The sequence below is a fragment of the Lissotriton vulgaris genome, chromosome 12, assembly GCF_964263255.1.
Source record: "Lissotriton vulgaris chromosome 12, aLisVul1.2, whole genome shotgun sequence".
Classification (NCBI taxonomy): Eukaryota; Metazoa; Chordata; class Amphibia; order Caudata; family Salamandridae; genus Lissotriton; species Lissotriton vulgaris.
In genome coordinates, this window is record NC_141700.1 from 119,588,110 (window position 1) to 119,613,960 (window position 25,851).

At 43.9% G+C, this 25,851-nt stretch overlaps 1 protein-coding gene across 1 annotated transcript in view; it reads right to left on the reverse strand.

Annotated features, from left to right (window-relative positions):
* LOC147673585 (myeloperoxidase-like) overlaps positions 1-25,851 on the reverse strand; it is a 92,349-nt gene that overhangs the window by 16,898 nt on the left and 49,600 nt on the right. Inside the window, exons 6-8 of the mRNA XM_086947470.1 lie at positions 21,544-21,892; positions 10,854-11,014; positions 2,737-2,989 (exon numbers count right to left, since the gene is read on the reverse strand). Coding sequence (XP_086803596.1) covers positions 2,737-2,989; positions 10,854-11,014; positions 21,544-21,892 — 763 coding nt within the window. The remainder of the gene's footprint in view (positions 1-2,736; positions 2,990-10,853; positions 11,015-21,543; positions 21,893-25,851) is intronic.

Sequence of the window (25,851 nt, forward strand, 5' to 3'; positions counted from 1 at the left end):
AGGTGTAGGAGAGTAGGGTCTGCAATCCTATGATCACCCAGATTTTTTGCTTTTGTTTCACTGGTTTACGACTTTCTCTGGCTGTGGGCCTGCTAATCAGACCCACAGCCTGGCTGTTCTCTTTCTAAATTACGACATGTACCCTAGGTGCATTTACCAATTGGTACTGGGCCACCTTATCAGACCCTGTAACTCAGGGCATAGGTGTACCCAGGGCCGCCAGGGGCTGCAGCATGTATTATGCCACCCCTGGCTGGCCTCCTAAATTTGACACAACTGGCTGCATGACAGCTGGGGCGAAGTCGTGTAATCACACTTTGCTTTAGATATAGTAGCCCTATATCTAACCATACCATGGACACCCGAGTTCCTATCAGTCACTCCTATGGCAGGCCTTGACAATCCTGAAGGCAGAGTGCGTGGGCTCGTGTGAACTAGGTTCTGGCCCGAGCCGAGCCCGGTTGCAGCTTGCGGAATCAAGACCCAATGGCTGTTCCATGATAACGCGTACCACATCGGTAACTTCGGTGTCGCGTTATCAAGACATGTCGAGTAAGGTGTCATACGAATCGGGATGCTGCCCTCTCACCAACTCTGGCGACGAGGTTAGCATTCCGCCCTTCTAGAGGGACACGACATGTACGTAACTGTGAACCCCGGTTAAAGTTAACTAAAGCCTCAGCTCCACAAAATGGATGCTGCCACCACAGACACGAGTCTGACCTCCTGCAGCTGGGAGTCCTTCCAGCGAGGAGAGCTTGGACAAAGGGTTTCCTGTCGAGGGCGGTGTTCGCACCGTCCCAGACAGGGTTTGTGTATTCTGGGTAGGTAGGGCTTTTGCGAGAAGGTGACTGCGGAGTGGCACCCCGGTGCTCACTACGCATCTGCCGGTCAGAACCAGTTCCAGGGGCGCCAGCCCTGGCCTGGGGAAAGTCCGACAGGGGGAGAGGGGTGTAACTACCCCCCTTCCTGGTCCCACCCTTAGGGCAGGACCTAGTCATGTACCCACCCCTTTCTTTAGAATAAAGGCCGGAGCGGGGACCCTTCCAAATTAGATCATCTTTGAATCAAGAACTACTTTCTACGAAAGGACACTCAAGACTCTTCTCAAGATTTCTCCCTTGTGACTAAGGAGTAGTCACCCTGCATCAGCGGGCACCATCTAAGAACTCTGCGGTTTGCTGCAAGTCCTTCCTCAAGGAATCCGACGGCCCAGCTCGACGAGAACCGGCTTCCCTGGCACCTCTGACCTCTACCCACGTCATCAGCTCAGCTGTGATCTGTGGGTGCGACGAGACCTCGAGGGACCGGCCATCATCAGAACCTGCACGCTCTTAACCAGCACGACCATCGAAGCAATTCTCTGGTGAGTGCTCTGGGGTCCGAGAAGCCCCGACCCTGAGCCGCTCCAGCACCGAAGTGCAGTCTCCCAGCATCTCCACGATCTGCGTGGGGCCCTTCTGCTCGCTGCTCAGCACGTTGTCTGGTCACTAGCCGCTGGCTTGTGCCCTTCTGTGACGACATCCGACAATCAACACTGCTAGTCTGGTTGCTCCAGACTGGCCCTTGCTTCCATCTTTGCGAGAAGCACCCCGGGCCCTCCTGGTCCACTCACGACGCCATCTTAGGCCCACCACGTGGCCCTGAGATCTGCCAAGGCTTGTTGCCCCATCCTGGGCCCAGCGACGCCGACAGCATCATCCTTCGTGGGACAGCTCGCACCTCCACCGTGGTCGCCGACAACGCCTCCTGGTCCGTGAGACTGCAGAGCCTAGCGTCGCCCACTCACCTGGTCGAGGTGACGGCCAACCGGTGCCCTCCTGGTACCCTCTGACTACTGGCTAGTAGTACGAACTTGGTCCCCTCTGCTTTCAGGTATCATCAATCTCTGATCCAGGCTTGGATCTCTACGAACTATTCATCACTGGTCGCCGGCCAGCAACTCCTTTTCTTCCGGCTCCTGGCTCGTCAGCGAAGACCCCGACGCCTGTAAGACTTGTGCAGCCGCAGCCCTCGTGGCTAGGTAACTCGGCATTTCGGTGCCTGCATAGCCTCTTTACTCTAGGGTCCCGAGTCCCTCGCTTCCGACTTGCCTTATCGGGTCCGCCCGAGACCTTAAACTTTCCGTGTCCTCGGACACTTGTTTTAATTGTGCACTTGAAGTATTTTCCTAAGAGATTTGGTTTGTGCTTAGTACCCTGTCCTCATAAAGAGAACAGGGCTGTTGTGATTCTTAATAAATATACTGTTTATTTTCATAACACTTGTGTGGTGTCCTTTCACTGGGTGTTCAAGGGGTACATGTGTGGTAAACAGCTGGCTTAACGCGCCCTCTCGAGTCTTTAGCCTTAGACTGCTCGTATCCACGCTACTAGGATAGCTGGTCTATAGGTTGACTTACAACCAAACACCATAAGGGTCGTTGGAACGATACATAGCGGTCGCTAGAATAGCGAACGTTGCATATCGGGCCAACTTCTCACATAAGGTATTTGAGTCCCAACACAAAACTTTGTTCTTATGGTATTTCATTACCCACTGAGAAAGTGTCTTTGATGGGTTTCAATGGCCAATCACTGACGTTTGTTCAGTCTGGCAAGCCTAAGCTAAGTGTGCTCTGTTTATTACAGTGTATAAGTTTGCAGACATACATTTAGATAAAGGGCCTATGAACATGAATTTTAGATTGGAATAGTATCATGTGACCTACATTGTAAATTAAGAAAAGCTTCTTACCTTCCATAATAAGTTTCCATGTAGCAAAAATGGTTTGATGGAAAGGTATCTTAAAATCTTGACCGTAAGGCTTGTACTTGCTGTCCAAACGGAACATGTACGGTGGAATGGATGTATGGGCGAAACGAAATGCAATAACGTAAACCGTGGAGATTCTGGGGTCCACATCTTCGTTGAAACTTTTGTAAGGAGGGAGCTCTAGGTCAGTCCAGTCTCCAAGGACAAGCGGGAGGTAGTCTCTATAGGTTATTACCTAGAATGAAGAAACCAAAGTTTAGTCACTAGTTGATTCATTTGATTGAGGATTGTCCTCCTAAAGGTCTCATAGTGGAACCACTAAACAAGGGATTGGGGTTCTTTCTTTACCCTGTTTGCACTGAAGGAGCTATGTTCAATGCTCCGTTTAAAAATAAATTGTTTTAATATCATTTTCATATTAACTGTCACATTTGCGTATTTTCACATTTAAATGCGGGACATGTTATTTACGAGGGATTCTTAACTTCTAGGTCAGCGCTCTAGTCCTGACGCTGCCTCGCTTTCCCGGTCAAGTTCACTCGGCTTCATATGGAACAGATGATGCACCCGCGCAGTAGCACCATCTGAGGTCGAACCTGATTTTGAGTCATTTCTAGGTTTTTACCACTAATGCAATCCTGTTTGCACTGAAGGTGATGTGTTCAATGCTCTGAGGGGGTTGTTGGTTTAATTGTTTTAATATCGTTTTCATATTAACTGTCACATTTGCGTATTTGCCCATTTAAACGCTGCACGTGTTATCCACGAGGGATTCTTAACTTCTAGGTCAGCGCTCTAGTCCTGACGCTGCCTCGCTTGCCCGGTCACGTTCACTCGGCTTCATAAGGAACCGATGACGCGACCGCGCAGCGGCACCCTCTTGTGGGCGAACCTGATATTGTGAGAATTCTAGGTTTTCACCACTAATGCGATCCTGTTTGCACTTAAGTAGCTGTGTTCACTGCTCCAAATTGTTTTAATATTGTTTTCATATTAACTGTCACATTTGCGTATTGGCACATTTAAACGCTGCACTTGTTATTCACGAGGGATTCTTAACTTCTAGGTCAGCGATCTAGTCCTGACGCTGCCTCGCTTGCCCGGTCACGTTCACTCGGCTTCATAAGGAACTGATGACGTGACCACCCAGCGGCACCATCTGAGGTCGAACCTGATGTTGTGAGATTTCTAGGTTTTTACCACTAATGCAATCCTGTTTGTACTGAAGGAGCTGGGTTCAATGCTCCGGGGGTGGGAGTTTAATTGTTTTAATATTGTTTTCATATTAACTGTCACATTTGCGTATTTGCCCATTTAAACGCTGCACGTGTTATCCACGAGGGATTCTTAACTTCTAGGTCAGCGCTCTAGTCCTGACGCTGCCTCGCTTGCCCGGTCACGTTCACTCGGCTTCATAAGGAACCGATGACGCGACCGCGCAGCGGCACCCTCTTGTGGGCGAACCTGATATTGTGAGAATTCTAGGTTTTCACCACTAATGCGATCCTGTTTGCACTTAAGTAGCTGTGTTCACTGCTCCAAATTGTTTTAATATTGTTTTCATATTAACTGTCACATTTGCGTATTGGCACATTTAAACGCTGCACTTGTTATTCACGAGGGATTCTTAACTTCTAGGTCAGCGATCTAGTCCTGACGCTGCCTCGCTTGCCCGGTCACGTTCACTCGGCTTCATAAGGAACCGATGACGTGACCACCCAGCGGCACCATCTGAGGTCGAACCTGATGTTGTGAGATTTCTAGGTTTTTACCACTAATGCAATCCTGTTTGTACTGAAGGAGCTGGGTTCAATGCTCCGGGGGTGGGGGTTTAATTGTTTTAATATTGTTTTCATATTAACTGTCACATTTGCGTATTTGCACATTTAAACGCGGCACTTGTTATCCACAAGGGATTCTTAACTTCTAGGTCAGCGCTCTAGTCCTGGCGCTGCCTCGCTTGCCCGGTCACGTTCACTCGGCTTCAGAAGGAACAGATGACGTGACAGTGCAGCGGTGGCGCCGATGGCGAGCCAAAGGCACGCCTAAGGCCAGCGCAAAAATACTCTTACACTACAAACATAATTAATTGTTATAGAGGAACCTCATTAAGTAAGTGCTTACACTCTATGCCACCAGTTGGCTCTATTAAAGATTGACAATTCTGGCATTTTAAATTCTGCCATGTATTAAAAGCTCCTTCAGACCTGCCTACTAAAGAGGTTTTTAGAATGTTGCTTCTGAACTGTCGCTCATTACCTAAACATGCAGTAGAAATCCATCTACTGTTAGAAGAAGAAAGCCCTGATATATTATTTCTGACAGAGACATTGTTGAATGCAGATGCTGACCCTGCTATTGTTGAAGCCCTTCCCCCGGGTTATGCAATACAGAGGCTGGATAGGGAAACAGGGAGAGGGGGCGGAATAGCCCTTATCTACAATAATAAATTCAGTATTCACCACCTCGAATACTCTACAAGATTGGGAAAGTCTTTTTTTCACTATCGGTACATCCTATGTCTGTACCCTTTCAGGTATCTTGGTGTACCGCCCCCCCCCCCCAGGCCTCTTGGGCAACTTTTGCAAATAGCTTCCCATTATGGTAGCTGGATTGGCTAGCTCTCTCCCCAATTTTACTCTTCTTGGGGATTTTAATTTACATTTTTATGATGCCTCACTTTTATCTGCTTTGGAAGTAATTGAAGGGTTGGAGATGCTCCAACTCATACAATTAGTTAGTAGATCCACCCACAGTAAAGGCCACCTACTTGACCCTATTTTTTTTAATATTCCCAATCTACTGGTCAAGGATCCCACCCCAATACCGTGGTCTGAACACTCTCTTATCCCATTTATATGGACAGAGCAAGACTCTCCCATTCCAGCGGAGAAAAGCATCAGACATGTACGCACATGGGCAAAATCGTCGACCAAATTGTGGACAACTATTTTGGAAGACACTATTCCCACTATAGACTCCAATCCAGTAAATGCCAATGATACACTCAATAGATGGTTAGAGTCATCACTCGACATTACTCTGCCAAAGAAACACACTCATAAGAAATCGGGAGCCAATCACAATCTCTGGTATACGCCTAAACTGCCGGAACTTAAGCAGTCTAGTAAGAGGCTAGAGAGGAATTGGAGAAAAGACCCTACAGATGCTAATAAAATGAAATACATACTTGGAATAAGGACCTATAAACTTGAAATAAAAGCTGCCAAATCCCATTATTATGAAAAAAGAATTACTTCCGCAGCAAATTGCCCTGGTGAAATTTTTAAGATTGTTAAATCACTTGTAACTCCCCCTGCGCCCCCCATTGTTATTGCTGATATCCCTTTATGCTGCAATTCAATTGCAGAATTTTTTAATGATGAAATACAAATGGCGACAGCTCTGCAGACGTTACCTTCATCTAATTCCTCCATCCACCTGCTGGAGGCAATCCCCTCACTGAATTTGATCACACTTCAGGGGATTTTGAGCCAACGGACATATGGAGCACCCACTTATGCTGCCCCCCCCTAGTATTTTACATTTAGTCTCTGAGACTGTAGCACCCGTGATCCTAGAAGTGATCAACGCTTCTTTAGAAAAGGGTCTAGTACCTACCCTTTAGAAACAGGCTATGGTTAGAGCTCTTTTAACAAAACCTAACCTTGATTCCGAGGTACTAGCAAAATACCGCCCGATCTTTCTGCTTCCAGGAATAGGAAAAATGGCTGAGAAGTACGTAAATTCCACAATCTCAACCTTCCTGGAAAACAATAATTGTCTTCACCCCACACAGACAGGATTCAGACCTCAGCAAGGCACCGAGGCTGCAATTGTGACAGTGGTGGAAGAACAAAGAGAAATTCTGGTTGGAGGGGGCTGCACTCCACTCATTCTGCTCAATCTCAGCACAGCCTTTAACACGGTTAATCACCAGTTACTAATCCAAAGACTAAGGAATGTTGGAATTGCTGGCTCAACATTAAAGTGGCTACAATCCTTTTTAGAGGACCGATCCTTTGTAGTGGAATTTACCTCAAAACCAATGCCTCTTAGGTGTGGGGTTCCTCAGGGCTCGTTCCTGAGCCCCACTCTATTTAACGCTTATATGAGCTCCTTGGCAGAAATAGTAACACCCTTTGATATCAAGATCATCTCCTATGCTGATGACACTCAGTTAGTGGTGTTGGTTAGTCAAGGGGACAACTCAGCCTCAGGCCTGGCATCATGCTTGGAAAATGTCTCTCGCTGGATGGATAGCTCATGTCTGAAACTTAATGGAGCTAAGACAGAGCTGATGCTCCTGGGTAATCATACCACATGGAGAATAAACCCCTTATGGCCTATTTGTCTTGGCCCATCTCCCTCCCCTCATCTCCCTCCCCTAAAGCTCAAATTAAGAGTCTCGGAATGTGGGTGGATCACAATTTGGATTTTAAGGAGCAACACGCAAGGTGGCAACTTGCTGTTACGGGATCTTAAGAATGCTAAGAAAGATCCTTCCCTTGCTTCCTTTCTCTGCTAAAAGAGTGCTGGTCCAGCCACTAATTCTGCCTCGCCTGGACTACGCAAACTCTCTATACCTAGGAGCTCTTCTTTCTACTATCAAAAAGCTGCAGACTGTGCAAAATTTTGCGGCACGTCTGCTTACTAATTCTTCCAAGCGCTCTTCAGCCAAACCTGCGCTTCCTTCGCTCCATTGGCTACCGATTCAAGAAAGAATCCAATTTAAGGCGATGTGTATCACTCACAAGACCATACCAGGCAAAGGCCCACCGATCATCAGATCTATCATTCAGCCCTTTCGCCCCTCTAGGTCTTTAAGATCTGACAACAAGCAGTTGACGATACGAATTAATTATATTGCTCAATGGCGATAAACATTACTACTGAGGTTTGACATGGATGGCAAAAAGAAATGCACTCACAATTATATATATTTCTCTCGTTTTTACTTCATAGTATAAATTTCATTGAAATATGTCATACAGTACATTCCATACAAAAACATGAACAATACATAGAAGTGCGGTGTGTCCCAAGTGTATCAAAAAAAAAAAACTGACAATACACAAAACATAAGTTCTCTAAAGGCACAGTGGTTTCTACTGGATATATGTACAGGAAAAAGACCAAAGAAAGATAATATGATTGTTATAAGTGAATCTACACAATCGTAGGCACTCTGTTTAAAGGTTCTATTCCTTGTAGCGTCGACGGCGTTTCGACCCTTTAAAATGTGGGTCTCATCAGGACAGGAAAATGAAGGACATCTGATCTTTATTCTTATGTTCAACCATGCATGGTGAGATAAAGGAATAAAATTCACTCACTTACAAGTGACCCAGCCGGGCACACTTGTAGTGGTCAAGGAATATCAATGCGCAAAGTGTGACTGAGGACACTTGTAATGCAGTCTCAAGGTAATAACTGTTACACCTGCGATAAGTTTGTGATTGGCTAGGATAACGCAATGGTATCCTGTTCCTAAATCCAATGATTGATTCAATCGAGGAAAATGCCTCGATGCTGTGGAGCCCGGTCGCGTCTCATAGCTCTCTCCTTCCGATTCACTTATAACAATCATATTATCTTTCTTTGGTCTTTTTCCTGTACATATATCCATTAGAAACCACTGTGCCTTTAGAGAACTTATGCTTTGTGTATTGTCAGTTTGGTTTTTTTGATACACTTGGGACACACCGCACTTCTATGTATTGTTCATGTTTTTGTATGGAATGTACTGTATGACATATTTCAATGAAATTTATACTATGAAGTAAAAACGAGAGAAATATATATAATTGTGAGTGCATTTCTTTTTGCCATCCATGTCAATCCTCAGTAGTAATGTTTATCGCCATTGAGCAATATAATTAATTCGTATCATTTTTGATTACACCACTGGAACCGCTGTTCTTGATATAATTGTTGGCCCTGGTTCCTTTGTGAGTAGGGTTTCCCTTGTTTTTCGTTAAAAACAAGCAGTTGACAGCATTTCCCAAAATAAGGAAATCATGAAGCGGAGGGCGCCACTTCGCGTCTAGTGCTGCTAAACTGTGGAACCATTTACCCCTATGGATTCACCTTGAACCGAACTGTCTGACCTACCGCAATCTTCTAAAGACCTTTTTGTTTCCTTAACTTCTCTCGAACGCGAAGCTGCCTTGCATTTAGCGTTGGGATGCCCCCAGGTAACCATGCGCTCTAGAAATGTATTTCAATCAATTTAATCAATCAATCTTTAGGGCCCCAAGTTTTGGAATGCTCTACCCTTCAACATCAAGTGCTCCTGTTCACTCCTCAATTTCTGATGTAAGCTGAAATCACGTTTGTTTGGTTAGGCAGTTATAGGCCAGTGTCAAAATACTCTACAGGTTAGTGGTGCTATATAAATCCTGTTAATCAAACAATCAATTTATTAATCAATGCAACCAATGCAACCTAATGAGTAACCTTCATTCTGATTCTAATCTTAGGCATATGCTATGTAAAATGAGAATGTTCTTGCGATATAAAATAATAGGGGAAAATAAAGCAAACCCTTGCTTTCTAAAGGCTAATGTAGCTGCAGAATGAAGCAGTAAAATGCATTGCTGTATATGCTATTGATTTGCCCTTTGAATTTGGTACAGAGATGCCTCTTTTTAAAACCAATCTTACTTGATTCAGGTCTACATTTAGTAAAAGTACCATTTCAATTTTTGACTATCTTGAAGACTTCTCTTATTGTTTTGCTGTTGCCAGATTTCAAAGAAATGTTCAGGGTGGTTTTAAAAATTGTGTACATTTGCAAATGCCCTGCCCCAAGATCTAGGAGATACATGTTACACGATTGTTAAGCTGAGCTATGCTTAATTAACATTTTTGTCTTCTGTTAAATTGCTGTAAAAGACAAGAATTTCTTTTTTAAGAAATTGTGCACTTTTGCCATTGTTTTATTTTTTCTTTTATTGCCAGAAATATTTGAGAAGTTTTACTAAAGATTTTTATATTGTTTAATAAAGTGTGATGTATTTTTTGTTCCGTTTATACATTTAATTTGAATCTAAAAAGCAATTTGTTAAAGTCAAAGAGAATTGATTTGCTCCGGTATAATTGCCTCCCGTGTGGAGATTGGCTTCCACTCCCTAGGCCTTTCATTCTTTTAAATATCGTACTGTGTTAAGGACTTTAGACCACAGTAAGATTCATGAAAGCAACCCTTTTAGGTGGTTGTACACTAAAACGCAGTTGAACTATCTACCTACAAAATACTGCGTCCTCTAGATTGTTATAATAAGTATACACTTATCTCCACATCCTACTTAGACCAAACTGCACGTACGCCATCTTAGACGGTGGTAAGGTTCGCAAGATATCTGTCGGTGGATATTTTTTTTGTATCCGCCTGATAGAGGTGTGTTAGGGATGGAACACACTTAGTATTTCATATTTTGCAGATCCGGTGTGTCTGCCAAAGGTATGTTAGGTCATTTGCTGCTTTAGTTCTGAATTGTGCCCATCCTCTGGGGGGAGGTTTAGGCCACCATATATCAAACCTTAAAGGCTCAAGTTTTGTTAGCCGTGGCATTTTCAAGATACCCTTAGCTACAAACAGGCCCTAGTGATCAATCAAGGGGTAAGAGTAGCACCACAGCTACCATTTCCCTCCAGGTCATTATAGACATTGTTTCCAGTCCTGGACAGTTGTGTGATAGCCTAAAGCATTCTGGGTGTTCTAGTCTTGTTTTACTTCCAATTAATTAGATTACCACACTTGGTTAAAATGTCATTACTGGAGACAGTGTTTGTAATCCCCTATAGTGGGATGGTCACACTAAGTAGAATTGAAAACCATAGACATGATGGTAATACGCAGCAAATCTATCCTACCGCTAATGGTGGACTAGAGTTGGTATCTCAGATACCCAACTTAATTACAAGTTTTTTTTTACCTGAAACATGAATTAACAGTGGAAGTACAAATGCATACTTACAAACGTACATAAATGGTGTGCCCTCTACTTTTCTGCACACATCAGCACAGGCACTACCACAAACAGATTTTCGTACACATTGGACAGAAAGGAGGAAACCAGGACTTCAATCATTACCTGCATCAAAGCTGCCACAATCTTCCGTGCCTCCTGATAAATTTTTTCTCCATTCCAATGTGGGTTTAACTTCTTTAGTTCCCTTGCCAGCCGGTTGTGCTCTCGCATGAAAATTGTGTTGATGGTCATGTAAGCCATATTTTGATTACCTCGTTTGTCACCTTAGAAAAGAGGAAACCGCAGTTAACAACGTGATTGATTGGCATATATATATACACACTGAATCTGAAGGATATTAAATGTAAATACCAAGGAACACAGCATGCATTGAATATACAGATATGTGGGACCACTGGGTGATTGTCCCACATTGGTTGGATCCTCAGTAGTCTACATGAACTTCCAAAGCACTTATAATTACCACTGTGGTATGTTAAATGTTACTCAACTAGTCTAGGAAATACTTCAAAAATTCAGAAAACAATGATTTTAGATTTCAAGATCTTCTACCCCAAGAACTCTCAAAAAGAGTTTGTGGGAATCTTGCAGAGCTATTTGAATACTAAACCATCACCACATTGGGATCCAGTATACTTTATTTTTGATTTGACTCAAATAAAGTTTTCTTTAAGGCACTGATCAAATGGACAGCAAACCACGGAAAGAAGACAGCACCTGAAATGTCAAATCTTGGGTGTAAATTAATTTTGGGTCCAGTTATCATAGCACTTTTCTAGGTTTCCTAAGAAACAATGGGTACTAGATGTTTGATTCCTGTATACTTTTCTCTATTTGCTGGCATTTTTTCCAGGTTTTTCTGCCAACATCTGAGCAGGGAATAGAACTTGGAAGTGCAATGCTCTCTACTCCCACACTGTTTGCAATCCTGATTGTAGCTTAAATTCTTAAATACATCCAAATCAGAATTCTCTGAATACTAATAAGGATGGGCTACATTTTCAAACTTTTATATAGATCATTTTGAATCTTCGTTTGGTCACCATAATGCACCATAATCTTACAAATACATTTTTGGACAGTGATATTCTATTGTCATTTTTTTTATTTGAAAGTGCACTATAGATTGGGATGATCAATTTTGATAATGATTTATTGACTATCAGTATGAAATTAATTATTTATAGAATGAATTAATAATTTACTTTTCGGATCTGTGGATCGTTAATAATGGAGGAGAACTATTGGCGTAACTCTTAAAACCAACAGATAAAAAATCACCCACGTGATTTAATAGTACACAGCTAAAATTAGGGGCATGCCCATTTTAAACAGTCTGCTTCTATTATAGTCAGCACTACGCAGACTATTAAATTGAATTAGTCTTAGGTAAGTCTGTATCATCATCTGCCTCTGGTGCATCTGTGCTGCCCCCATTTAAAATTCTCCACAAGTTTCAATCTTTTTCACTGAGGTGCTGTTTTCAGTCAGGAGCATTATTTCTTAGTGTTTCATAAATAGGTTTTGATACTTCCTAATGGGTCCTTCCAATAACACCCTGCGTTTTAATGTGGCTGTCTCTAGCAGCAATGTCCAGTCTACTGAGCACACAATAAAACAATGCACCAAAGTACACACAACCCTGTTACAGTAGTCGACACCTGTTAGCAGCCGACATGTGTTTCGTCCTCCTGGACTTTTTCAAGGCTGATCAATGTTAACAGAAAACAATCGTCACTGATTTGCTGCAGGTCAGCATGAACTTAGTATCTCTAAAGCCAATGTTCCCAAAATGTGTTGAAACGCCCAGAAAAGATTCAATAAATGTAATCTGTAGTATGGGAAATGTACTCCGGTAAATAAAGATCCACTATTATGTTGCATTCCCCAAAAAACAATGTATTTTTGGGTGTCTGGATCCTGATAAGTCTGCGTGTATCTACTCGGTCCTAAATCCTAACAGATACCGATCTTCATGTGCAATTTTACAAACCTCGTTTATCTCGGTCGGTGACAAGATAGTCGCAAAAAGTGAAAGAGGACTACTCCATGTGCCGTCCCCTGGGAATATTGGCTTTAGAGATACTAAGTTCATGCTGACTAGCAGCAATTCAGTGACTATTGTTTCATGTTACATTGATCAGCCTTGAAAAAATCTACAAGGACAAAACAGGTTCCGGCTGCTGTTTTTATGGTCATTGCCGAAATAAAAAAAGATCTTGTTTACCGTCAACTGCATTGTTTAATTAACTGTGCTAGACTGCATTGTTGTTCTGCATAGTAGGTTTATACCTAAGGTGGGTGGGTATTAAGTGCCACAAGAGCACCACTGAATAGAAAATTAATCATATTGTGGGTATTCAAATTGAAAACTGACAAATAGATGTGCAGACATTAGAGCATATCCACCATAAGATTACTGAGCGCACAATCACTGCATTTCAGAGGTGAATGTATCGAAATTCCTGTGAAAGAGAAATCTTATATTCTTCCTTTAAGTTTTTGAAAATCGATCAACCCACCTTTTTGCCGCATATGTTCTACTATTTAGTTATATCAACGGTATTACAACTTTGAAATCCTGCTAGGCAGGGTACTTCTTTCAATATAGAATTACCCCACTGTGGTGTCTCTTTCATAAGTCTCCTCTGCCATTCCATAAAAGTTGTGGTCTTACTCCAAATCTGTATCAATGTCCTAATCGCCTGTAGGAGTGGTTGGTTTTTCTACCTCAGTTCTGGAAGTATTGAGGTAGTACAAAACCCCAATTGTAAATTGTTCTATATTGCATGGCCAGTTTGATTCTCAATGATCTCCACTCCCATCCCATAGAAGTACCAAATTACTGTCTTTGTCTCCTGGAGGAAGGTGTCTGGGACCTGATAGGGAATGTTTTGAAGCACATATGACACTTTTTGTAGGGTTATCATTGTAAAGATGGCCACCACTCAACATCAAAATCGTGAGTTGGTGCCACCTCTGGGCATCTAACATGAAAGCTTTTAAGACCCTCGAATAATGATGGCCCATAAACCTTTCCTTGACTCTAGTGACTTCTGTACCTAGGTCCCTAAATCCTTCCTCCACTGTTTGAATGCCCCCAGCATGGATTTCTATAAAAAAGTATATTGTTAAAAGAAATGGTGCACTAAGGAATAAAACCTGGACTCAGTATCCAAAATAGTTTGTGCCATCTAGAGTTAAGCATGTCGATTGAGGGTTTAGGTGGAAAATACATCCATAACTTTTGATAACCACTGTGACAATACTATCCAAGAGTGCACTCTATTTATAAATGCATGTCCCTGAAGCCCACAAAAGTGTATCCTTGCTTTGAATACAGGAAGGGTGAAGGGGCACAGTTGACCACTATGGGATTGGTCATAAACTGGTAGTGAATTCCCGAAACGAATAGGATATTAAACATGTGATATGTGGTTATTTAAGAGGAATATAGGTGTTTAAAATTAATTGATTGATATGTGTGTAGGTTCCGGATGCAACATAGCAGTCCTCTCGTAATCTGGTTCTCTTCCCCTGTTTTCCAGGATTTAGTGGTATAAAATATGTTTCATTGATGTCTTTCTTGCATTTGAAACTGTATTATATGTAAAACAGGGGACTTCTATAGAATATTTATAATATTCAAAATGTAGTGAAAAAATATAATTAGGCTGTCCATTTCAAGTATTTGAATTATATTTAATGGAAAAGTCATCCGCCCCAACGTTGTCTTCAAAGAGACGGTCAATCAGAGAGAGGGAAATAACTGGATATTGAATTGTATGCTTTGATAAAGGCTGGTACTTAGGCTAGGAAAGTAGAAACTCATTTTGATGTTATTTATCTTTTGTAGTATCTCACAAACTCTGATTGTGGATTATATACATATATATATATACACACACACAAAGGCCTGGAGGCTTTGTGATCATTTTTTACAGCATTGTCATTTGAGCAAGAAGGATTGTGAGGGGGTGATTAGAGGATACAAGTGTTGCCAAGACAACATGCAAATTCAGAATTAGGATTTTTGCAGTGAAATAAGATTTTGGATATGTACTTTATACAATTAGTGAGCAGGTGTGTAATGATTGTATGGTTCAAATCTTTTGATTAACATTGCAAAATGATATAAGAATGCAATCGCTATGAGACCCCCTTCCTGAGGCGTGCATAGAAATAGGGAAAATAAAAACAATCCGAACAAAGTTCCAGCCAATCCTCCCCCAAACTCTGCCCCCCTCCTCCCTGTACTCACTCTAGAATAATGTGCTTGTGTATAATGCGACCCTATCATATCTCGTGCTTTACCGTCTTTCCTCCCCTGTTATGTTCCATCCCGGATTCTGTCAATGCCAGCAAGCGTAGGCACATACATTTGTATAATTCTGCAGAGAGCATTATGATGTATGGCAGCCACAGCTCTCTGTAGGCTGCTAGCTGATGAGTCATTGTGAGTGTCAGACATTCCATGCTACCATGTGCCATATTCTATAGAGCCAATCAGTGTGTGTCAGGAGTTTCTCTGTACCCCAAAGCGAGAGAATTGTAATTGTAATTGGTATTTATAAAGCGCATTATCACCATCAGGTCACTAAGCGTAGCACCACTCCCACTACCAAGCAAATGTGTCGTCCCCTTCTAGATTTGAGAAGAAAGGTCAAGTGGTTGGGAAGTCCCAGGACAAGGTACGTTGGGAAGCAGGCAGATGTGTGTTAAAGTACTTGTCAGTGTCTGTCAGGAATGCATCCTAGTACCGGGTGAGTTTTGGACAAGGGAGCAAGATTTCTGGTGCTCCATAGCCCCTGCAGCAGAATGCAAAGTGAGTGGGGTTCCCCCTGTGTAGTCTAGTAGGAGGTAGATACCAGTATCTGGCAATTTTAGTAGCAGCTTCTATGCTTGCAGTGTTGTATGACGCGCTCTATAGTAGATGTACCCCCATTCCTTCTGTGCCTGGGTCCATCCCAACTCAAGACATCACAATTTCTGGCCCGGCATTTTATCCTCTGTATGAGGTTGCCGCAAGAGGGCATATGTCATTGATAATGCTTCGCTCACTTTCCTTGGACAGTAGTCACATTTCAAAGGGTGTAAGCGTCTGCTGTGCCCCCTCCCAGACATCTGGATTGGTGACCCAGTTGCAGACCCGCAGGTACCGCAAACGTTCTGTTTATGGCAGGCTGTAGTTGAAGGGTATGAGTCCTCCAGAATCAAACATGTGGCCGATAGAGCTACCGCTTGCCGACTGCTAAGCCACGAAAGCTCTAGAATCAAGGCCTGGAGAAAACTTTGAGTTCCCCAGCATAGGTGTCAACATCAAGGCATATGAGGTCAAAGCCATCTGGATGGAGATTCGGTCCCAACCACCAAGGGTGGCTCTAGTAACAGGAGAGAAGTACAGTCTCTAGGCTCTCTGATTCTTGCTTTATCCAAGGGATTTTTCAAAGATGTTCTCCTGCTATTGCTCTATTCATAAAGTACCAGTGCTTCTAAGACTCCTTATGGCTCCACTTCACCAGGAAGCGTAGTTGCTCGACCTGATAATAGTGTAGGACTCTAGGCACCCCCAAACTCCCTCCTGGGCAGAGCAGAGAATCTGAGTGTGGTTCATGCATGGCCACTGTCAATCTCAAACTAAGCTGTTGATTTCAGCCTGGAGTGATTGAAACATGTCCCTCCCTATCCATGAAAGGCAATAGTGTTTCAATTGAGCATGGTTAAGTACGGGCATGTCGGAGCAAGGCGCAAAATTGGTGGCCACTCTCTTCTATGGTGGGGGCAATATGCACCCTGAGGTGTGTCACTGAGTCCACCCATGCTAATAGGTAGCTGCCAATCAGCAGTTTCTGCATGGGAGGTGTAACCAAGTGGTTGAGGACCTGAGATTTCTGGTGGTTAATGCGGAAACCCAAGGCCTGCCCAAACTGTCCCAGCTCATCTTGGAAGGCCAGCAGGACCCTCAAGGGCTCCAAAGAGGCTGCCAGTATGTTTCACCCCGCGAATCCTCAGTTCAATAATACGTGGATTGTCCCTAACCCGCTGTGCCAAAGGTTCCATGTAAACAGCAAATAACAGAAGAAACAGTGGTAAGCCCTGTCGTGCTCCTTTGCCAATTGGAAAGGTAGTCCAAAGCACTTCATTAACTCGTATCGCTGCATGAGGCTCGCTGTAGCTGCAAAGGATCCAGGCACATTTGTTCCTGATGCCAAAGTGCATCAACATCACATCCAGGTATGGCCAATGCACATGATAAAACACTTTTTTAGCGTGGATGGCCAGAAGCATTATTTCCCATCTGGACAGCTTGTCTTCATCCACTAGATGGAGGATTACTATGGTATTATCTCCACAATGACTATGGAGGGTGAACCTGGATCAATCGGCGTCTATCAGACCCAGAACCAGGGACCCTAAACGTGCTGCCAGGATACTGATGAAAGGTTTGTCGTCAATGTTTATGAGAGAAATGGGCTGATATGAGCCACATTGCAGTTTCCCTGGTTTGGGTATGATGGTAATAGATGCCTCCGGCTTGGTGTCTGCAGGCTGAGAGTCCTGTGCCTCATAGAGAGAAGCATAGAAATCCCTAAAGGTGGCCGCTATTGCTGTGTCCTCCGTGACTGTATTGCCATCTGGCTGGAGGAGGGCCTATAGCCCACAGCTTGTTGGCCAAGAGTCTGCTGCATTTTTCGCTACCTACATAGAAGCAGAGCTGCAAGTGGAGCAGTGCATATTCCGCCCCATCTAAATATAACCTACATAATGGGTAATAATTTTCAACTCATCGTGGACAAGGGTAAAGGAAGGTTATATCTTTGACTTACGCCCGGGTGTGATGGCATAGATGGTACTGGGCACTGTCGCTGCATACAGCTAGCAGGTGAGTCATGAGAAGGGGCCCCATGTGCGCTTGTGAGTCTGTACAATGGAGTGAGTACATGCCTAACGTAAACCCCAACCATAAACTCAAATACACCATAAACAAATTAGTTCACTGTTGATCCAGTGGTATCCAAGGAAATCCTAAGAGGTGATCCCGGGCGGGGACCGGCAAGTGTGCATTCGAGGGTGTGTATCAGGGTCATCAGCCCCCCGCCACCTCTGCCCAGAAATCCAGATAGAGCCTCACTTACCTAGCAGGGGTCTATGTCAGCTATAGGCCTGGGAACAGTCTTAGTTCGACGCTTTGGGTCACTGCAAAAGCTGCTGATGACACCTTGTCGCTCCTGGTTGGGGGTTCCCTTCATAGGCCTTTGGATATGCTGGGACTCTCCCCCATGTGCTGTGCTGTCTCTCCTTATTATTGCGGAGTCTTCACTACGAACATCCCTCCGCCTGATTGGGTACGTTTAGGAGTCTGCAAGCCTCCGCCAGGTGTTTAATTTGATGAGTGTCTTCCCAGTAAAATTTGGGGAAATGGATGACCCCAATTGTAGGAGATCCCCTTGCTCATGAGAACTGCTGTAAATGGTCAGAAGGCCCTGTAGTTCTAGACATTTAGAGCAGACAAGTCCTGATTATAATGCTAGTTTTTGGCCTTAGAAACGTTCAGGTTGGGCATCCCTCACCCTGCGCAAGATAGTCTATTTCAAGTTGAAATTATGAACTGATGTCAGTCGGTCAGCCTCCTTTGACCCTTGTGAGACCCACTCTATGAACCCAGTCCAATTGCACATCAGTCTCCCCCTGTGAGTTCAGTATTTGGCAGAAGAGGACCTTCACATAGTCTGCAATGTATGTGCTCTCAGCCCCAATCGGTGCCCAGTGGATGCATATGTTATTCCTGCATGAGCGGTTCTAAAGGTCTTCTGTGTGGCCCTGTAGTGCCGCTTGTTGTTCTTGCAGACATAGGACTTCTTGCTGCAGCTGCTCAAACTCCTCACCCTGTCTGGTTTCATTGTCTTCAGGCGTGGACGCCCTGTCGCCCACCTCCACCAGATCACAGCTGGGCTCCCTGAGGTGCAGTGCTAATTATCGTTTCACTGCCTGGATATCCTTGCGCAGGGAGGCTAAGAGCGCCTCCATAAACAACCTTGTCAATGGGGCTTCCTCCTCACTTCCCTCTGCTGTGGGCACCGATCGCTGCGAATTATGGGCTTCTGCTGCCTTGGCTGCTGCCAATCCCATAAGCATATCTTTCGGTGAGCCTTCCTTCTTTCCCCTTGCTGAAGCCATGATAGTTCTTTGTTCGTTGTCTGGTGGTCAACTCCTTACAGAGGCCTGTCTACCCAACCGCCGGGGGCCACACTCTGGGCATCCCCCACGGGTCCTAGTGTCATTCCAGGACCTCCCCTTGACATCTCTGCTGGGTTAGGCCTCTGAGAGGAGATGGTACGTCTGTCTCTTTCCCAGGGTAGTCCGGTTGTGCAGCATACATGCTCCAACATGGTACCATATGCTAGGAAACCGGGCCACCTGTCCAGATGTTTCAATCATATGTTGCTGGGCTGTGGTGTTGCATGCACTCACACCCAGAAGCCACCACTGTCCTTGAGTCTGGGAATGGGGAACTCCCGTCGTCACCAGTACCCGTTGCTATTCACGTTCGCCTGGCTGCTTCGAGTGATCCACCAGAGTGCCCTATTCCCCTGTGGTCCACATGCTCCGTGGTGCGTAGTCTTGGGTGCCCAATGAGCTCAGCTCCCACCCAGCATTGCTCTAGGTCAGGCTGACCATACAATGCGGTTTGTCCCAGCCTCCTTCGGGTGCTAGGTCTTCAGTTCCAGGCCACCGGGCCCCAGTCAGGCATCAGGTGCAGCAGCTGTCTCTTCTGGGGCCCCCAAACCCTCTTGAAGGGTCTGCAGCATCCGGGGATCCCTTGCCCCCCCTGAAGGTGACCACAGCCTCTTTTCGTGGCTAGCTAGCGCAACCTCACCACACGGCTGCCATCTTGGGAGTGGGTCACGGTTCTCTGCCGCTGGGCAGTCTGCACAGCAACAACCGGGCAGCTCTTTTGCCTTCAACTGTGCCAGTGCTTTCTACAGTCCCTTCTCCGCGTTCCAGGAGTTGCAGAAGTGGCTACCAGCAGTGGCGACCTGCGGTGAGGCAGAGACCCGCCCCCTGTAATAATTTTAAGAACTACATTGTGATACAAAAGTGTGAAATTAGTTAGGAGGATAGTATACACATTAACCACTTTTCTCTTTTATAATAAGGGTACTGTTACGTTCTTAAACTATTCCATTTACCACCACAGGGCAACATTAGAATTATAAATATATAATTTTACTTAAATTATATGAAAGAAAATGAAATCTACATAATAAACATAGACAAAAATCCAGTCAATAAAATTTAAAATAAATCTAAATTGTTCGAGGTATTAATTGAAAAAATAGTGAAAAACCAGTTATTGTTACTTCATCAACACTCTTTAACAAGAGTTTACAAAACACAATATTTCAGAAAAAAAGCGTGTTTTCCATAATGCTCATCCTGCACTCCTCTCCCTTCCAAGAATTTAATTTTTAAAAGTTCCGGAGAAGGCTGGGTGGCTTCCACTGATGCAATCTGGTCTTTATCTGAAAATGTTACCTATACTTCAGGATCTACACCATTCCTTGCAAAGCGACTGGTTACAGCATAGCTGCCAAGGTTTCAGATTGCCATGTGTGACATTTTAAAATTTTTAGTGAAATTATGAGTGACATTTCAACGACGATGAGTGACACTTTCTCGCGAGCAAAAATCATGCAATTAAGGCGAGGGAAACTTATAAATATCAGAAATTACAGCCAATTGAGAAACTGGAAACTCCAAGAACTTCTTGAAACTGTTGCAGAGCACCAGCAATGGAAGGAGACTCTGTCTCTGTGACTCAGTGTGTTTCGGGCAGGCCTCTACACAAATCAGAAATAAAGACACTGATCATGTGAAAAACACTGAAGAGAGTGTAAATGTCCATGCACTGACCCGCCTTCGGACTTGATGATAATACCCACTATTCACAGCTCTACGTGACACTCAGAGCAGCTGCTAATGTGATAACACGTGCTGCAGAGGTATTAGGTAAAACTAAACCAGGACTAAAGGCAGCAGGCTCTCTGACTCCGGAAGGATGATTAGACAGAGCAGCCCTGCAGATCGATGCTTTTTAGTATGTGAAATTATTTTGTTTCACTGCATCATGACTCATGTTAGTACAGGTCACGGTGGTGCTACGGCCAGGCAAGTAGAATACATGCCGCAGTGCTCTTTGTAGAAAATCCAAGGGGAATGGGCTGTAATAATGCTGAAGGCTTAGTTCTTACCTCTCTGCGTAGGTGGCTACTGTGTGACAGTGTCTCTTCTGGCTGGCCTACCGGTACCCAATTTCTTTGAAAACTACTGTTCCTACATTCGCAGCCTAGGCTATCTGCCTTTTTTTTTTTAAATAAACGCATGTCACGGGAGGCAAGCGGCTACAAAGAAGTTAACAGCTTTGAGCTCTTGCTGAGTGTCACTTTTCTCTTGTAACACGTGGGTTGCTACCTCTTACATTTTGTTTGCTTTAGACACTTGCACCAGTGCCACCATTGCCTACGTAACGTTACGTTTGTTCTTGTGGAGTGTGTGCCATTTATTGCACTATTATAGGTTCTACTTGTTACTGTGCACGCTTTTAATACCTTGCACGCCACTTTTTCCTGTAATGCGTTTGTGCTTGCTACCTCTTGGATTTTGTTTGTTCACGATTGTCACTTTTAACACGTTTGCTTTTTGTGTAATAATTTGTTGCCTCATAACTTTCTCCTCATGTATCAGTACTGTCTACAGGACCGACTTCGAGGTATTTTAAAATATTACTCACCAGGTCTAAAGCACGGTATGTTGTAGGTGGTGTTCGCTTGCGGGCAGGGCTCTTTACGGATACAGAACACGGTGGGGCCGCACGTGTCTGCTATCTCATCATCGAAAGGTAAAAATTCATGGCTTCCATCCTTAAAACGCTTGTTGACTGCTAGAAGGCCCATGTTGTTGGTATTGTCCCTTAGCATCTGTGCGTAACAATCATGGCTGCCATAGACGGCGCTGGCGTCCAGAAATGACGTCACGATGTTGGCGGGCTCCCGGGCCTCTGTCTCGCTCGCGCAGGCTGGGGCAATGCGCATGAATCGCATACACTTGCGTGTCTTTGTCGTTGGGTCATCGGGTGGAAGCTGTAAACAAACAAAACAAATAGAAATCGTCGGTCAGTCACTGTCAGAATTTATGCATCAGCTACTCAGACATCATTTCGCTCCTGCTGTCAACTAACCTAAATTCTTTTATTGCACACATGCAGCGGTGTAAACACCGTAATTCACATCTGTGAAATATGGAAAATAGGTACAGTTTTCCGTAAAGTTCTATTTTATCATTATAATGCAAGGACATCTTAAGGATTTCAGGGAACCTGGGCCAAACATAATTTGGGGGCCTCTGTTCGGAACAGCTTTGAATTTATTGTCCAATTTCAGCTCTTTCATACACTCTTTGGCCAGGTCACTGACAAGGCACAGGCAAATTGATCCAAATTCTAAATTTGTTTACATCTAATATTCAAGGCTAGTGACATGTTTTCAATATTATTATACAGCACCAGCTCACTAGTATTGCAAATAATCTTTGTGAATTCCTCCCATTTCTTATATGAGAGGTTCTGTTTTGACCTGTAATAAAAAAACATTCTATGGATTTTGCATGGTGTTGAAAAAACATAATAACATTTCTCTGTCTGTAGTAGACTCCCACACAGCACCCACATTCAAATAGGTTATGGGAAAATTGTATTTAAATCAATTTGTTTAAGAATTATTCAAGGTCATCAGGGCAAGACTCTCTGCAGAACAGAGCTTGCTCTATCAGGGGGCCCCCTGAAAGGCTGGGGCCCTGGGCTGCAGCCCACTTTGCCCATGCCTTAAAACGTCTCCGTTATAATGACTGCTCCGCTCCCCTTCCCAAACCGCGAAATCGCGAAATCCTGGAGGGTCTGTCAGAAGTACTAGGGTTATATGGTAATCGAGGACCAAATTATGGGGCAAAGTTGACAAAATGGAAGCAAGACAAGGAAAATTATGTGGCATGATGTAGCACAATCTCTGGCCGTATTACTTTCCTTTTTAGCAGCTCACAACATTTCTATTGAAATCTGCCAATTATGTAAATTATGTGGCAGTCGTTGTAAATCCATAATTATGTAGTAAACATCAGCCAGTCTCATAACAACAGCAGGCGCATCCACTATTTTGTGAGGAGCAGAACACCTATATCGACCACAGACCTGCCTAGGAAGATCCTGGGCATGGGAATCAAATGATTGGAGAACACTTTAGTAAATTCTGTCCAAAGGTGAAAAAGGTAAAAATCTATAAGTGGTAATTTACGAATAAAGTTGCAAAACACCATCAGTAGAAAAAAACACAAACCACACCAATGCTAAAAAGCTCCCACAAAAAAGGGTTTTAATAACCCAAAACAAATCTAAAAAAAGAGCTTGTCCCTATAAATACTTAGGCAATATCAGGCTGTCTGCAGTGGGTGGGCTGCAGGGCCTTCGACCACCAGGAACTGCGCACAGCCTTTGGCTACAGGCTGCGTGGGTGTTCATCTGCAGTAGGTTGGGTGCAGGGGCTTGTCAAATGCCAGAATCTGTAGCCAAACTCCGCTGAGCACGGCCTTCAAGTGGGTGCACCTGATGGTGATCACACAGGCTTTTGCCAGCCATTGCAGTCTGTAATGGGGAATGGCCACACTCAGTGGCCTCGACTGTTTCTTCTTTCCCTTGTTCCCTTAAACCAAAGTAATATCTTTCTATAATCGTACTTACTTTCGGTAAGAAATGTAAGTCCAATTGTTTTACACAAATCTCACACTCATTTAGCCCCCTCTGATTCGCCTGACTTAACTGAGGTAAGTTCTCTAAAACCTCCTGTCCCTCAACCCCTAGACAATGCATCAAAAGTGCATGTTTCCTTTCTGCACTCAGATTCGTTCCACAGACCCTCGCATAATTTTCAAATATCTTCCTCCATATTTTAAACCTAATGGGAGGATTCTCAGAATCTGTAAGAAAGAATGGAGGTGAAATCACATTCTAAATTTTGCGCTCACCACACAATCAAAAAAAAAATTAAATTTCTTAAATTATAACTATCTAACACAAATTTTCTTCTGTTAAACACTACTAATTACACTTTAAACTAAATAAATGGTACACAGGCTGATGAGCATTCAAAGTTATTATGAAAAAAAAAAAATAACCCTCAAGGTGTGCCTGTCACCGTAAGCACACGCACATAAATAATTTTCCTTTTCCACACCAATGTGTATACTCCTCTATAACTTGTGTCTACTTCTTCTAAGTTTAAGTCAACCAAAGAGATTTCACCATCCTTCCTTTGCTGCAAAGCGTCCCATAGAATCCCAAAATCTCTTGTTAATGTACTCGTTTTTTTAACAGCAGTACCTTCAGGGTAATCCTCTTCCGATTTCTTCACAAGCGTTTTTTATTCTTTTTTAACAACGTTACCCTTAAACCTCTTCCTTCAAAACGATAAAACCAAGATTTGAAAAAAATGCTTCACAAAATGTCCGCCGATGTCGTCACAGACGCAAGTAGTCTTTTCTCTAAAGTCGATTGGGCTTGTTTCCTCCCATACGCCTTTGCTTCTTTCACCAAATCGAGGCTTGAAACGCGCAAGACACACGCGTTACGCTCCAACTTGCAAATTGTCTTTTCTAACAACGATTGGGCATGTTTCCTCCCATACGCCTTTGCAGCTTTCACCAAATCGAGGCTTGCAACGCACAAGATACACGTGTTACGCTGCAACCTTAGACGAGACTTGGCACGCACGTTGCTCTCGCGTTTCCATGACACGCTTCGTGACACACAGAGATTCAACTTCGCGTCACTCGCAAATGGGGCCTTCAAAATCCACCTACCGACAGTCTTGTCACTTGCTGCACCACCTGCCGACAAGGTAGGACCAGAACAAATGGCATTCTTCACCCCAACTGCGCTTTTCTCGTCGAAGATTATTCGGTCTAATTTTCCTCGATGTTGAGGTTGCTTTTCCTTCTCCTCCTCCTTCAAATCACCTTTATTCTCCACACAGGATCGTCGCCAGTGTAATAAGGTGACACTGGAGCCAGCAAGATTGAAATAGTTGGAGGTATTTAATATACAACCTCAGCCATCACAGTCACAGCAGCAACTGCCAATACCTAGAACCCCCCAAGTACAATGTTCCAGGTAACAACAGAGATGGAATCCAGATACATCACAGAAGGGTTACAGCGTAGGTCTTGAGGCAGGGAGTTCCAGATGGAAGAAGCGTTTCCAGAGAATGAGCAGGGTTGTGTGTGTTTCTTCTTTAACAGAGGGGAGATAAGAATGAAGGCGTTGGTGCTCCTCGTCGGTCGGGTGCAGTCTGCTTTGTAGAGTTTGTCTGAGAGGTAACGTGGGGTGTTTTGGTGAAGGGCTTTGTGCATGATACATGCAATCTTATAGGTGGATCAGCCTTCGATGGGTAGCCATTTGAGGGTTTTAAGGGCGTGGGAGATGTGTTCGAAGCATTTGTAGTCAGAGATAAGTCTAGCAGCTAGGTTGAGCACAGATGTGAGTGGTGCAAGATGGTCTTTAGGTGTACCAGCAAAAAAAGCGCTACCATAGTTGATTCTCGACAGGACCAGCGATTGGACAAAAGTTTTGAAATAATCAGCCGGGATGAAGGGTGTAATTTTCTTGAGATAATGGAGAGTGAAGAATGCTCCTTTGGCTGAAGTTTTTATGTGGGAGGTGAGGGCAAGGCTATTATCAATAGTGATGCCTAGAGATGTAACTGAATTGGAAGTGGTGAGAGAGCAGTTGAGAGCAGTAAGGTTGGATATCCAGTCTTGTATGGGGAGTGGGTTGTTTTTAGGGGAGGAGAGAATGATTTCTTTTTTTTTAGGGTTGAGTTTGAGATGATTATGGTGGAACCATGACTGGATCTTGGTCAGGGTGTCATTGAGGTATAGGACATCAGTGTGGGATTTAATCTTATAGTAAAGTTGAGTGTCATCGACATAGATGTGGCAATTGATTCCTGCTTGTTTGAGAATGAGGGTGACGGGTTCCATGAAGAGGTTGAAG